Source organism: Octopus sinensis, linkage group LG9 (genome assembly GCF_006345805.1).
Source record: "Octopus sinensis linkage group LG9, ASM634580v1, whole genome shotgun sequence".
In the NCBI taxonomy this organism is placed as follows: Eukaryota; Metazoa; Mollusca; class Cephalopoda; order Octopoda; family Octopodidae; genus Octopus; species Octopus sinensis.
In genome coordinates, this window is record NC_043005.1 from 74,153,235 (window position 1) to 74,169,885 (window position 16,651).

The 16,651-nt window shown below is 36.6% G+C and overlaps 1 protein-coding gene and 1 non-coding gene across 2 annotated transcripts in view; both read right to left on the minus strand.

Annotated features, from left to right (window-relative positions):
- Nucleotides 1-16,651, minus strand: part of LOC115215365 (mucin-2) — a 510,799-nt gene that overhangs the window by 32,481 nt on the left and 461,667 nt on the right. The window contains exons 27-34 of the mRNA XM_029784514.2: nucleotides 16,246-16,392; nucleotides 15,605-15,701; nucleotides 14,544-14,623; nucleotides 10,984-11,085; nucleotides 8,623-8,754; nucleotides 6,827-6,940; nucleotides 2,864-2,961; nucleotides 864-959 (exon numbers count right to left, since the gene is read on the minus strand). Coding sequence (XP_029640374.1) covers nucleotides 864-959; nucleotides 2,864-2,961; nucleotides 6,827-6,940; nucleotides 8,623-8,754; nucleotides 10,984-11,085; nucleotides 14,544-14,623; nucleotides 15,605-15,701; nucleotides 16,246-16,392 — 866 coding nt within the window. The remainder of the gene's footprint in view (nucleotides 1-863; nucleotides 960-2,863; nucleotides 2,962-6,826; nucleotides 6,941-8,622; nucleotides 8,755-10,983; nucleotides 11,086-14,543; nucleotides 14,624-15,604; nucleotides 15,702-16,245; nucleotides 16,393-16,651) is intronic.
- On the minus strand, nucleotides 7,167-7,239 carry Trnae-uuc. The gene has a single exon. It is a non-coding gene; the product is annotated as a tRNA-Glu (tRNA).

Here is a 16,651-nt window from a genome sequence, read left to right on the forward strand (position 1 = left end):
AAATAACAACCAAATCTCTTGCAAGTGACACCATACCACCTTTAAAAAAAAAGGAAGGACACACACCCGAAAAATAGGAATAATATAGTCATGGATATGTATGGAATAATGTGTACATGGATATACCAAAAATATGGAATGTTCTCAACTGGAATACCTCTGTTCATTCCGAAGGTGCATGGTTTAGTATTTAGAATATTTGGCTTGCAGTCGTAATGTCATGAGTTACATTCCCATCAGTGTGTTCTGTCCTTGAGCATGACACTTTATTTCATGTTACTCCAGTTTACTCAGCTGGCAAAATGAGTTTTACATGTACTTCAAAGGGCCACCCTTGTCACATTCTATGTCTCACTGAATCTTCCTGAGAACTACATAAAAGGTGCACATATCTGTGGAGTGCAGCACTTTGGGCAAGTGTCTTCTACAATAGCCCCAAATTGATTAATATTTTTGAGTAAATTTGGTTGATGGAAACTGTGAAGAAGCCCATTATATATATATGTATATGGAGAGAGGCTGGCATGAGACTGCTGGCAATGGAAAGCTCTGGTAGACCTGGTCAGCTTTACACGTGGTGATGTCTTTGGGATCACTGACCTGGGATGACCCCAGTTCCATCAAGTAAGAGCATGAAGCAAGCAAACAGTGTTGGCTCATTTGCATCATCCCTGTAACTTAGCAGTTTGACAAAAGAAACTGACAGAATAAGTACCAGACTTATAAACAAGTACTAAGCGTCAATTTATTCAACCAAACTCTTCAAGGCTGCAGTTCAATAACTGAAACAGGTAAAAGATATAAAATAAAGTTAATTAGCTCTCATTTATTCTTAATTTAGTAATTAAAAGAATTATACTTACTGGAGGACAAGTTATAATACCACAGCGATTGGTACAAGTAACTGTGTTATTGGAACATTCACAAATGTCACAGACTCGGTTCCATTTTTCATAAGCCTAAAAAAATGGTACATTAAATTTTGCTTCAATATACTTTGAAATTATTGGCTTTCACTGGCTTTTGTTTTATAGACATCAAATTAAACAAAGAAACAAAGCTGAAATCTTAGAATTCCACCAATCTTCAACAAGAGGCCATTCACCCGAGATATTTAAGAAGTGTTGCAACATAATTACAAAGCAGCAAGTTGTCTTCTTACACAGAAAACATGCTAACTGGAATCAGTTGTCCAGTATGGATCGGTATTGAATCTAAGACAAACAATCAATTCATGAACATTAATTCTGTGTAGGAATATAATTTTTAAGTCTTGATTTAAAAGACTTTTCATTGAAATAATTTGTCCAAACACAGAACAGGAAACTTGAAAATTGAAGTATGGTAATATATAGTTAATTACTTATCTTTTTCCTTTAATGCAATTATGGTCAAATACTTTTTTTAAAATCTGATTCTAGACAATTTAAATAAATATCTAAACTTAAGCATCTGATGGGAGATTTGACAAAATACCATGTTTGATAGTAAGTAAGAAGCACTTTTACCAAAGAAAAAATTGTCTCAAAAGAAATCGCCCCAAGTCCTAAATGCAAAGTTGTACCTCCCATGAATTAAATTTGTGTTTTAATGCACAAAAACATTTTCCCTTTGAATATGCAAGGCTGAAACTGAGGTGTGTCTAACATGCCTGTGCATCTTTTATGCCTTCAAATTCAGTAACTGTGTTGTAAAAATCATGCAATACATCATAGGGAAAATGGATTAACATCAAGTATAATGATATTCATTTACACTGCCTAGTAATACATTTTTGGATTACAATTTTCAGAAGAAAACTTTTAGACCTATATTTTTCTTATTAATTTGTTAATACTGCTTACCTATATTAGAAAGTATGTAATCTGACCAGAGAAAAATTTACTTTGACTACAGTAAATGACTTTCAATTAGGTTGATGTCACAAGAATTTAACCCTTTTGATACCAACCTGCCTGAAATTGACCCTGGTTATATGATACAAATTCCATTTTTAAATTATCTAAATTAAAATTTTTCCATCGAAATTCCATTTTAGTTTATGTTCCAAACACCAGTTTAATTATGAGTTATTTTTGTGAAGTCTTTATTATTCTGATAATTAATTGATACATAGAATGAATATTTCAACAGAAATAAAGGTAAGATAGGTGGGACGAAACTATACTGTTAGGCATTAATTTGAAGAGTCAACAGTTTTAGAGATTTCACTGCCTTAATTCTAGCAATAATGCTGTAACATCTGAGTTAAATAAGCAGAGATAATTCTAGAAATAGTAATAACAAGAAAGGATGAAGGTAAGCTTAGTAAGTGGTGTTAATGATATGCTTGTTATTGATGTTAGTGTTGTAAGTGATGACAAAGCTGTTGCTAATGTTGGTGATACTCACACTTCCTGAAGTCAAGGACTGATTGTTTGTTGTTTGGATACTTGTGATTATGGAAGGTCAAACATTTTACTCTTATATTAATCTGAAGCATTTGATTAATGCTTTTGTCACTATATTTCCATTGAAATACACTATTTCCATTGAAATACGCTATTTCCATTGAAATACACTTAATCATTACTAAGATGATGTTTGGAACATTAATTAGCATGAAATTTTGGAGGCAGATTTTAATTTCAATCACCAAAACTAAACAAAGTTTGTATCACAGACACCGGGACAGTCTCAGACAAATTTATATCAAAAGGATTTATTAATAAATATTTTTCCTATTATTCATGACTTTGGACGTTATTGAAGATACTGGGTAATAACAATGAATATAAGTAAAGATGATGCTTATGATGATCCTTATCATTACGATGATGATCATGTTCATCATGGTGATTATGTTACTATTGGTAAGTCATACCTCTCGTGTTACATTATTCACTTCATCTTTGCAACTGCACATGAGTTCTTTAATTGGACCGCCAGGACCTATAGCAAAGCCTGGTGCTAAATCACAACCTGTAAATAAATAAAATAGCAATGGAATTATTACTTTTTTCTGTTTATGGATTCTGCCTGAAATGTCTAGTTTCTCTTCTTCCTCACACCAAACAGAATTATTCCCTTTCGGCACTTTTACTTTTTAATATTTGCCAACAGGAACCATCGCTAGTTTCCTCAAATTCCATTGCTTTACTTTTTCAATAGAAACATTGATTACTTTTGATAAGGCAGAAGGCTAATTATTTTAAATCTCATGCTGGGTTTTGGGAGATTGGTCAATCCTAACATTCTTGTAGCAATTGAGTTCATGGCTCGTGGGACGGCTTACTGTGCTAACCTTGGATCGTAGCATGACCCGCTGTTCTTGAGAAGACCTATTGAGTCAAGTACGTTAATACCAACATGAAATGAAAATTGAATGGAAATAGTAGTTAAGACAGCCGTGCCGGTGACACATTAAAAGAAAAGCACCATCTGAACGTGGCAGATGTCAGCGCCGCCTGACTGGCATCTGTGTCGGTGACACGTAAAAGCACCAACTGATTGTGGCCGTTTGCCAGTCTCCTCTGGCCTCTATGCCAATAGCACGTAAAAAGCACCCATTACACTAAGGAGTGGTTGGCGTTAGGAAGGGCATCCAGCTGTGGAAACACTGCCAGATCAGACTGGTGCTTGGTGCAGCCTCCTGGCTTCCCAGACCCCGGTCAAACCCATGCTAGCATGGAAAACGGACGTTAAACAATGATGATGATTTGGGGCTTTTGGGAGTTTAAAATATCATGTCAGGTGAGATGTAAAACTAAGTATCTATAAAGCAACAGGTTCAGTGTTTCAACATAATGATTTCCTGCATTGGGACCAAATCATAAATGAACACAGCAAAAGTAGAAATATATCAACTTAATGCCAGAATATAACTAATAGTTATTTTATAAAACCCAGAGGAATGAATGGCATAGCTGATACCCAGCAATATTTAACTCAAAATGTAGAAAGATGAAACTAAATTATTAATGATATATATAGTCCAGTTCTCTATGTTTTCTGATACTTAAATGCTCTCTTACATATTACCTCATGAACTAAATTTTACCTCATTAACTAAATTTTATAAAACAGTTATTAATACTGAAAATGTATTCATGTTGGAGCACTGTTTTTAATATTTTCGAGACCTCTGGAGATATGCTGTGACAGCAAAGATCCAACAAATAACGTGAGTTCATGGCTGTTTCCTTCACCAGCTTCACATAGCATCCCCAGCCCATCCAAAGTACCTTGGATCATAGGGCGACTTGCTGTGCTTGAGATCTATTGAGTCAAGTACATCAACATCAAAACAAAAATCAAATGGAAATTGTAGTTGTGATACCCATGCCAGTGGCACATAAAAAACGCCATCTGAACATGGCCAATGCCAGCACCGCCTTGACTGGTTTCCATGCTGGTGGCATGTAAAAAGCATCAACCGATCATGGCCGTTTCCAGCCTCTCCTGGCACATAAAAAGCACCCACTACACTCACAGAGTGGTTGGCGTTAGGAAGGGCTTCCAGCTGTAGAAACACTGCCAGATCAGACTGGAACCTGGTGCAGCCTCCTGGCTTCCCAGATCCTGGCCAAACCGTCCAACCCATACTAGCATAGAAAACGGACGTTAAATGATGATGATGACTCAAATAAATCAACCCTAGTGATTTATTTTTTTACATTTATTTCATAACACAATCTTTCAAAAGTGACATTGGTTACAAGTTTACAATCGGGTAATCTCTTCACTGGTTCACAGCATTTTTGATGAAGAAAGTGACAAAAAGATGTCTATAACTCAGTACAGAACAAATATCACAAGTGTCTTCATTCAAAAGCCTCCAGTATGAGAAGTTTCTCATTGAGGTTTCTACACAGTTTTTATCAACCAAATAACCATTACAAGACACTAGTCAATATGAGACCCCATACCTAGGTATTGCTACTCATTTTATAGTCCTCAGATATAAAAGACGAAAAAAGACTATTGCCAAAAGCATATGCTTTAATAAAATATTACTTCATTTAACCATAGTTATAGAAATAATGAGAACCACTTGGGACTCAAATCTGCTTTTGATAAGCATGCTTAACTCTTTAGCATTCAGATTTCTTTGTCAAATGTAATGTTTATTTATTCGCACTATTTTGATTTACTGATGCATTATCTGGTAGTTTTGAGATTTTGATGATGCTTTTTATGTATATGCCCTTTTCAAGCATAGCCAGGCTCATGGGTCTGGTTTCCTGGTTTCTATGGTGTATGTGTTCCCCCCAGCTGGACAGGATGCCAGTCCATCGTAGCATTACCCAAGAAACAGGAAGAAAGACTGGGAGGAAGTTGGGGTGAAAGAGTACAACAGGGGTCGCCACCACCCTCTGCCAGAGCCTCGTGGAGCTTTAGGTGTTTTTGCTCAATAAACACACACAACATCCGGTCTGGAAATCAAAACTGCGATCCTCCAACCGCGAGTCTGCTGCCCTAACCACTGGGCCATTGCGCCTCCACAATGATGATGTGGTTCTTCATTTTTAGAATGACATGTAAACACCAGCAGGATTGGAAAACGAAGAGGAAAATCTACCAGAGTTTCACTGTTTAAGTCTAAGTTTAGAACAGTAGCTAACAAACAAAAACTTGCATAACTAAACAGCCATAGAACAGTAACTTAAATAGTTACTTTGTTCAGTTTGTCTGACACAAAAGACAGTTTACTGGTAGATTAACTGGTACTTAAGTAAGTTACCAACAATAAACCATTCAACTATCAGTAATAAAAATAACAAAGTAATTATTTCAATAACTTTACATTTCAAGGTATAATTCATTTTAATATCCCTAGTTGAAAAACGGCAGTGAGCTGGCAGAATTGTTCGCATGCTGGGCAAAATGAATAGCAGTATTTCATCCATCTTTACATTCTGAGTTTGAATTCCATCAAGGTAGACTTAGCCTTTTATCCTTTCAAGGTTGATAAAATAAGCACCTGTAGAGCACTGGGTCAATGTAAGCAACTACCCTTCCCCCTAAAATTTCAGACCTTGTGTTTATAGTCAAAAGAAATGTTCCTAGTTGAAGAGAGGTGACAAGCTGGCAGAATCATTACCATTCCAGAAAAATTGCTTAGCAGCATTTCTTCTGATTTTATGTCCTAAGTTCAGATGCCACCAGGGTTGATTTTGCCTTTCACCCTTTTGGGATTGATAAAATAAGTACCAGCTGAACACTGGGTCAATCTTATTTCTTTATTTATATTTCTTTATTGCTCACAAGGGGCTAAACATAGAGGGGACAAACAAGGACAGACAAATGGAGTAAGTCGATTATATCGACCCCAGTGCGTAACTGGTACTTATTTATCGACCCCTAAAGGATGAAAGGCAAAGTCGACCTCGGTGGAATTTGAACTCCGAACATAATGGCAGACAAAATACCTATTTCTTTTACTACCCACAAGGGGCTAAACACAGAGAGGACAAACAAGGACAGACAAATGGATTAAGTCGATTATATCGACCCCAGTGCGTAGCTGGTACTTATTTAATCGACCCCGAAAGGATGAAAGGCAAAGTTGATCTCGGTGGAATTTGAACTCAGAGTGTAACGGCAGACGAAATATCGCTAAGCATTTCACCCGGTGTGCTAACGGTTCTGCCAGCTTGCTGCCTTCCACTGGAGTCAATCTAACGAACTTACCCCCTCCCCTGGACTTGCTGGCCTTGTACTAAAACTTTAAACCAATATTTCTAGTCAAAAAATATTTTTCATTGAAAGATGATGCAACATTTATATCAAAATAAGCTCTGATTAGAGAAATATTTCAACGACAAAATTTTAAAACAACACCAACCTTCAACACAAGGATAAGTTTCATTTTTGTTACATCCATCTGGTGGTGCTACTGAATGACAGAAATTTTCACATTTCTTCTTACAAGGAGTTTTGATGTAAGGATATTTGCACTCTGCAAAAAGACATAAGACAATGATAATTATATTAATTATGTCAACATTTATATTTTTATACAAAACAAATATATTTTGGAAATCAGATGCATTAACTCTTTAGCATTCAGATTATTCTGTCAAATGTATGATTGATTGATTGATTGATTCTAGTTTCAGCTCATGAGCTGTGGCCATGCTGGGGCACCACCATTTGAAAATATAGCTATACCTAAGCAGAACAATTTCCCATGCCAGGAATCGAACCTGGGACCGCCTGGGTGAAAGCCAGGGATCTTAACCACTAGACCACATGGGACTATTGCTTATATATTCACATTATTTTGATTTAATCAAGCATGATATTGTAGTTTGCAGATTTCTATGATGTGAGTGTTCATTTTTACAGTGAAATTGTAGGGTAAGAGTGAGATCTGGTCAGCTTGAGTATAAAACAGATAGAAAATTTGGACCAGATATGGCCAGTTTAAATGCTAAAAGGTTAATGTCAAATATTTTTGTTGGTTGATTTTATCAAACCTCTTTTTAAAGTTATGTTATTTAGCAATGTTGCACGCATAGGCATAGAAGTGGCTGCATGGTAAGTAGCTTGCTTACCAACCACATGGTTCTGGATTCAGTCCCACTGCATGGCACCTTGGGCAAGTGTCTTCTACTATAGCCTCGAGCTGACCAAAGCATTGTGAGTGGATTTAGTAGATGGAAACTGAAAGAAGCCCGTCGTATATATGTATGTATGTGTATATATATATATATATATTATATATATATATATGTATGTGTGTGTGTGTGTGTGTGTGTGTGTGTGTGTGTGTGTATATGTTTGTGTGTCTGTGTTTGTCACCCCAACATCGCTTGACAACCGATGCTGGTGTGTTTATGTCCCTGTAACTTAGCAGTTCAGCAAAAGAGACTGATAGAATAAGTACTAGGCTTATAAAGAATAAGTCCTGGGGTCAATTTGCTCAACTAAAGGTGGTGCTCCAGCATGGCCACAGTCACATGACTGAAACAAGTAAAAGAGAGTAAAAGAGTAAAGAGTATGTATGTCTGTAGGTACTCTCTCTCTCTCTTTACTCTTTTACTTGTTTCAGTCATTTGACTGCGGCCATGCTGGAGCACCGCCTTTAGTTGAGCAAATCGACCCCAGGACTTATTCTTTGTAAGCCCAGTACTTATTCTATCGGTCTCTTTTGCCGAACCGCTAAGTGACAGGGACGTAAACACACCAGCATCAGTTGTCAAGCAATACTAGGGGGACAAACACAGACACACAAACATATACACACACTTATATATATATACATATATACGACAGGCTTCTTTCAGTTTCCGTCTACCAATCCACTCACAAGGCATTGGTCGGCCCGGGGCTATAGCAGAAGACACTTGCCCAAGATGCCATGCAGTGGGACTGAACCCGGAACCATGTGGTTGGTTAGCAAGCTACTTACCACACAGCCACTCCTGCGCCTACGTTTATATTAGAGTGCAAATGTGTAAAATTTGTAAAATTGGAAATTAAATTTAGTTAGAAAGAATAATAATAATAATCATAGCAGAAAGAGACCCTGTGAGACCTTTGACAGCAGGCTGCTATCTGCTCTCACTGAATCTACCTGTGCAAACAAAATCAAGTGCTCTGAGAAGTAAAACAATAATAATAATAGTAATTACCTACCTATAGTAGTTGGTGGAGTTGTAGACCCAAATGGTGTTGTTAAAGAAAATCCAGTGCCAGTCTGATAAGATGAGAAACTTGTAAGTGTTGGCAGAGTTGTGTACAGAGTTGTTGGTGCCACTGTCGTAGATGCTAAACAATAAAGGAAGATTATATTATTAAGATGATTATTTAAATGACTGGATGATATTCACATTGCAAAATGAATAAAGGGTAAAGACCCCCTTCATTCATGAATGACCATGGGATTGCACCTAGAAAGTTACCCTCCAAATTACAAGTCCAAGCAAGGTTGTTTATGGAAGACCAGCAGTCAACCATGCATACCAGCTTCCTCTCTTCACATAACCGATGTTATCCAAGGCAAAGGCAAAGGCAGATACAGCTTGGCACCAGTGGAGTTGCAACTCATTTCTACGGCTGAGGAACAAGAGCAATGTAAAAGAAAGTGTCCTGCTCAATAACACAACACACATTCTAGTTCAGGGATTGAACTCACTACCTCATGATTGTGAGCCCAACACTCTAGCCACTGAGCCATGCTCCTTCAACACCTGTAATTATAACTACACTAGCAGCATAGCCCGGCGTTGCCCGGGTATGTAAGAAACTTTGTCGATAAGCAATGCCCTTTACCTTTTTACCTTTTTTTGTACTCACTGAACCGTTATTTTGTAAAATGCAGCCTAAAAGGCATTAAGGCATTCAAGGCATTGTTCCCTTGCATGCATGAAGAAAATCTATGACAGTCAAAGTGCATTTTCTGGTTTTGTTAACTACATTGACAAAAGGTCGTTAGTTTGACATTTAATGCAAACTTGATGTCCAATATCGGTGTAGGGAAAATCTATGAGAACTTTCAAAAAATATTGCAGAAAAATCGGTTTGCTATGTGTACCACATATGATGTAATTAACCGATTTTTCCCAGTAATAACGTATCCTATTGGAATCAAAAGGGCCATATAGCTCCTTGGAGCAGACATGATGCTCGCTGTGAATTTCAAAAAGAAAATTCCTGCCAATTTGTTAAACATATTGTCGAAAATATGTCATCTTGAATTTGAACGCGATTTCCCAACATGGCATGATTTTATCAATTTTTTCTGATGGTAAGGTATTGCATGGAAAACTAACATCAGAATTAAGTTCTTAGGGTAACATTAAGCTTCACCATGAGTTTGGTGAAAATCGATTGCAAGTTTCAAAAACTACAATGGAAAATGTGTTGCACATGATAAGCTTAGATTCTTGACCCCATGTCGAATTTATCGATTTTTTCATAACTGGGGGAACTTTTCAAAATTTTCACTGTGTTAGTTTTGAATTATGACATTGGGCTATGTGTGTCAAGTTTCATCAGAATCGGTTGAAAGCGGTGGTCAGGGTGAGGGTACAACCTGACAGACACACAGACAGACAAACTGCCTTTTATATATATAGAGATAGAGATATTCATAAGTATGGATGGATGCAAATAAGAATGCACATAAGTATGCATGGGTGAATGTGCAGGTGTGTGTGTGTAATATTTATACTTATGACTATGTAAATGCTTATATTATGTCTTTCATTTACTTATATATCTATTTCATATGTTAGCTTGAACATATGATCAAAAGCTCGCCAACATAAGGTAACAGCTCTCAGGTCACAAGTGAATACAATAAATATAAATATTATGCATATCTGCAACATGTATCACTCTTGAATTATCTTTTCTCCTCTCACTATTCCTATCTTAATACCCATGCCAATTCCCTCTCTAATACACTTAGCTCTCCACATTCAATCATTCCATCTTTGAACTTTTCTCCAATAACATCTCAAATGTAAGATCTCTTCCCTGAAGACAGAGGCTCATCTCATCCTATGATGGAATCAATCTACAAACATTATCATGGACTATCTGAACAGTTCATACACTAAATGATCTAAACACTAACTTTTCAACATCTATCCTATCTTGTGTCAGCTTGCTGAAGATATTTGTAAGATTCTATTGTATCTTTCGTGCAGTCATTATTTGCACTGCATGCACAGTTTTGAGTACCTGCACGTAGCTTTCTTGTAGAATTAGCAAGAACCAATCCAATGGAAGCAAAATATGGATGTAAAATATTTTCTCATCTCATGACTAGCTAACATCATATTTTTTTCCATTGTAATTTATGATTTATATTTTTGCAATATTTGAGGCTTGGAAAACTGAAGTATTTTGATAATGATCAAAGTTTTCATCAATCAATTATCAATGTTTCAGTCTTGAATGAAATTCCTGACAGACTGGAAGTAATGTGCTCAATTCTAACAGAACATATCTTAATGAAATAATATAATTTTATTAATGTATAAAACTTACTGCAGTTGATTTCATCAAGATCATAAAGACATTCTCTGTTTCCATCACAGATAGTAGCACAGAATCCGTCACAGAACATTTTGTCATCACCAACACAAAGCTCTGAAAATAGATATTAATCATGAAAATTTTAAATATGAAGAAATTCTCATAATTGAACTGGTTTTGTTGTTGTTGTTGTTTGGTTAGAACATCTGTGATAGAAGGTCAATGGTCAATTTATTTTATATGTTGGGCAGGAGAGGAGATTCAATGATTCCAATGTTTATAGATCTTCATTAGCTGGAGAGACAGGTGTAGCTGATGTCTGGACTAAACATCTGTAGTAAAAATGGGGATGGGGCAAGAATCAAGGATCTGGTCTGTATGGTTTGCAGTTTGAACTCTACTTTGGCACACAAGCACCAAAGTGGTATTAAACTTAGTAGTGTGTGAGGCCTAACATCTACCTTTTGATAAAACTTTGAAGTATGAGGAAAGGTGAGTGAGGTTAACAATGTGAAATGCCTATGTGTTCACTATAGCATGTTAGTGGATAAAGAAAAAAAGTCAGGATGTAGGGAGTTATAGCAGAAGGCTGTCCCGAAGAATGGTAGGGTAGGGTATATTACACAGATATGGGATGAGAAACAAGACAGAATTTAGGGGAAAATTTAAAGGCAGCGAGCTGGCAGAAACATGAGCATGCCGGGCGAAATGCTTAGCAGTATTTCATCTGCCGCAACGTTCTGAGTTCAAATTCCGCCGAGGTCGACTTAACCTTTCATCCTTTCGGGGTCGATTAAATAAGTACCAGTTACACACTGGGGTCGATATAATCGATTTAATCCCTTTGTCTGTCCTTGTTTGTCTCCTCTGTGTTTAGCCCCTTGTGGGCAATATAGAAATAAGAATTTAGGGAAATAGAAAAGATACATAAGCTTGGTTTAAATAGAAGATGGTAAGCAGTTGTCATGTTATGGAAAGCAGAAAACATTGTAGTACAAACGAAGAGAAAGAGTACAATGTGTAGCTTTATAGTGAAACAGTTCTTGTAAAATATTGGTCTGAGTTTGGCCACTTAATTTGAAGATTTTAAGAATGGATTTTCGTTACATATAGATAACACCTGTATATCTTATGATCTTCGTGTCTATAATGTAATCTTCTGGTAGATGACATGTACAACGTAATAAATGACATACAACAGACAGTCTGGTGATAATTTTCTCTTTCACAAAGAAAGCTAGTGCTGGTTTAATGAAGCAAATTATGTTTATTGTTTATTCCTCACTGATGGCAGAAAGGAGGGAATTCAACTCTAAAAATGCTGATAATACGATAATAAAATCTATGAAAATGACAGCAAATTCAATGGAAAGGCGTTACCAAAGTGATAGGCTGTAAAAAAGTATTAAATAGATAAAAGAAGAAAACATAGCAAAGAAGAAGAAAAAACAAATATCCATTTTGTCTTTAAATTCTATAAAATAATTAAGTCTATAATTAAAACAATTGATGATGATAATCATCATCCTTACCAATCCCCACCACTATCATCATCATTATCAGCAGCAGTGACATTTTACATCTGCTTTTCAGTGCTTGCCTGAGTTATTTCAACACAGGATCCATCTTACCACTGTTCTTCATCATCTCTTTTGTAAGTCTTACCAACTTGAGATCAATCTTGACTATTTCTGCTTATGTTCTTCATAGTTCTTCCTCTCCTATACATCTCTTCTACATACATCATTTGACATTTTTTCACAAAGTCATTATTCTTTATCTTCAAAACATATCCACACTATCACACTCTTCTCTTTTGTACACCACAGCTAAATTTTTTGATACCCAGTTCTCTCAATTCACTTGTGAGCTATCATTTATACACACTGATATTCTACATTCAGTAGATTATGTTTTCCCTATTTCTTTCCAGTCTTCAGGCATCTCTATTCAGTGCCCATGATGCTTTACCATGCAGTATAGCACTTCATACTGAAGCATCATACAAGCTGTCCTTTGCTCAAGGGGTGAAGCTTCTTGAGGTGAACAACAGCAACAGCCCCCAAAATTGTTCCCTCCCTCCCAATCTTTACTTGAGTTATTATACTTTCACCCATGCTCCACCAACTTTCTCAGCACAGCTGATATGGTAACCAAGGTGATGGAAATTATCATGTATTCTAAAGAAATTTCTGAACAATTAAGCATGGTTGTTGAATCAGTACTTCTCTGTGACTCTTCAACATGAACACTGAACAAGAGACTTGAAAAGAAAGTTGGCAGTACCAACACAAGAAAGCTCTGTGAAGTTCTCAATCTTTCTTGGCAGAAAGACTGCTATATAGACACAACAAAGCAGAAACTGCATGGCAGTCTTCCTACAATCACCTAAGTTTTCAAAACAAAAACATGTTAATCAAGAGACTGCTGGAAAAGCAAGGATGAAATATCCAGTGATCTCCTCTAGAAACCCACAGATCAACATACAGGTATCAACAGACCAAGAACATATATCAATCAACTCATGGAAGATGCTGGATATCAAGTTGAGGGTATGAAGACTACTATGGAAGACTGAGACATGTGGTGAGGAAGAGTTGCAAATCACCTGACCAGATAGCTATAGACAGTTCTTGGGTGATTTAACAGATAATTACTCTTGCGCATATCTTTTAACATGAAACCCTTCTTTTCAGTCATCATGCCTGAGATTCCACAAGACATTTTATGTACCCATTGTTTGTATTTTTGAAAAGTGGAACAAGAAAAGACTTAATAAAAATAGGATGCTATGAAGGAAAACAAAACCAACAGAAAAACAGCACCAGGACAAGACTAGCATACAACACCTTCAAGAGCAGTCGCTTCAATCAGGGTGCCTACAGTCACAGCAGATGGTGTTCCCACCAATGAGACTGTAGCAAGACTTTCCAGGCTTAGCACTATAGTCTCATAAAATAAAGGGATGCCGCCAGTGTTCATAGTTGATAAAAAGAGTAGAGTTCTTAATTTTACTTCCTATCTATGACACATGGCCAATTCCCAATTGGTAGTAATGTCTTTATTGCTGACTAATATTTTTCTCTTTGCTAAATTGATTTTTAAGGCCTCTCAATTTCACACCAAGCTTCTTTATTTTCTTCTAAGTTTTTGGCTGCAAGAAATAGATTATCAACATACAATCATTCACTTGAACAGCCAGGCTTGAACTTCTCTGTTTTGCCTTGGAGAATTATTGCAAACATAAAGAGGCTGTGAAATGAGTCTTGACAAACACTTATCTGTGTGCTAAATTCATCATGACCTCATAGCTAACTCATACTTTTCAGACAGTGTCCACTCACATGGCTTGCACAGCTTTCAAAAACTACACAATGAAATAATGAAACAGGTAACACACATCAGTCCAATGATTGCTTTCTCTTTCACAAAGACCAGTTACTGCACCTATACACAGTGACTTTTTATTTTGCTTATAGTAAGTTGTCTAAACAATGCTTGTATTTCATTTCACAGGCGCTCCTGTACCTATCCATACCCTACTATAATTCATATAAACAAATACTACTTACCTGTAGTAGTAGATGGGAACTGTGTTGTGGTATCACACCCAGGTCCCTCTTGACATCTAAATGCTCCTTCAAAGCAGGTACTGTTTACAGAGAGATGTAAAGATTGCATTATATTATTGTTAGTATTTAAGGTGGTCCTACCCAACCTGAATATTCTACCTGTTTTACATTTAAACTGACCAGATCCTACCTCACACATTTACTTTACATCATTCTGAAGATATGCAATTGCATTATCAAAGTTTCAAAGCTACAAGATAATGCATGATTAATTCTAAACAATGTGACTAAATAAGTATTATATTTGACAGTAATTTGAAAGCTGAAAGTTAAAGTAAGTCTAAATATATATATTTTGCATAAACATGATGCCAGAAGTTATAGAGGAGGCATACAGATGATTTGATAGACATTGATCATTGCCAGAGCAACAAGCTGGCCTCCATGCCGATGGCACATAAAAAGCACCATTTGAACGTGATCGTTACCTACGTTGCCTTACTGGCACTTGTACTGGTGGCACATGAAAAAACATTCGAGTGAGGTCTTTGCCAGTGCCACTGGACTGGCTCCTGTGCAGGTGGCACATAAAAAGCACCATTTGAGCATGGCTGCTGCCAGTACCGCCTGACTGGCCCTCATACCAGTGGCACGTAAAAGCACCCACTACACTCTCGGACTTGTTGGCATTAGGAAGGGCATCCAGCTGTAGAAACTCTGCCTGATCAGATTGGAGTCTGGTGCAGCCATCTAGTTTGCCAGACCTCAGTCAAATCGTCCAACCCATGCTAGCATGGAAAGCGGACGTTAAACAATGATGATGATGATTATAATAGTCTGATGAAGGCATACAGCTTAGTGGTTAGGGTCTTTTAAGCTCATGATCATGAGGTGTGAGGTCAATAGCCAGTGGTATATTGTGTCCTTGAGCAAGACACTTTATTTCACATTGCACTGGTCAACTCAGCTGAAGTTATATCAGTAAATCAAAGAGCCAGCCTTATCAGATTCTGTGTCATGTTGAATGTCCTTGAGAACTACACACAAAAATGCATACGTACCATTTCCTGCAGTTCATCATAACCACTGTACCAGGTTTATAAGTCTTTCCAGTTGATGGATCAGTACAGAAACATTCGCTAATTGGAACGCAATCACCTGAAACAAAGAAAGTAAAAAATTTGATTTAGATGATAAAAAATTGGTAACTAATAAGCAGTTCAGTCAAAAATATTATATCAATGAAATTGATAATTAAAAACTCAGAGAGAATGAGAGTGTGTGTATCTGTGTGCACATGCACATGCATGAGTGTTTGTGTTTGTGTGTGAGTGTGTTTGAGTGAGTGCTTACTGGCCATGTGTCAAGTTTTTGGTTCATGTGAAAAGGTTCTGTTATTATTTATATTGCTGACCTCTGGTGGTCACACACAATACTAAATCAGGAGAAGCTAACTGTGAGGGCTAACAATCTTATTTGTTCCCATAGGCACATGCATGGTTGTGTGACCAAAAAGTTTGTTTTGAAAGCTCGTGGTTTTGAATTCAGTTCTACTCACCTAACAGTGCAATTAGTGAGATTTTGATTAAATTTCATTGTTATTTTCATTATTATTAAATCATTAACATGGTTATTTAAGAATATGTTATTTTCAATAGATAGTATATATACAAAAATGGTTAACAAAATATTTAGGTCATACCGTCTTGTTCATAAGTGCCATTTGGACAGAAACAACCTTCAACTTCTCCAGTAGTACAAATAAAATCTTTTTTCCCAAAGTCTACACATGTTTTGGGACAGGAGGAGTGACATGGGAAATATTCCCGACCGGTGGGGCACTGAATTCCTAAAGAAAGAAATGAAGAGAAAAATACCATTTATTGTCTTCAACATACATCATTAAAAGTTTGATATAACATTGTAATAGGAAGGAAATATCTAGAAGAAAAATAAAGGATCCAGAAAAATGTAGATTGCCTATAGTAATAATGATAGTAATAAAAGCCATCTTTGATTGAATGTATGATCAAAAGCAAATGCATTCTAGCTATGTATTTTCCTTATGTGTAAGGAACCAAGGACCACATTATCCAATGTACCTTTTT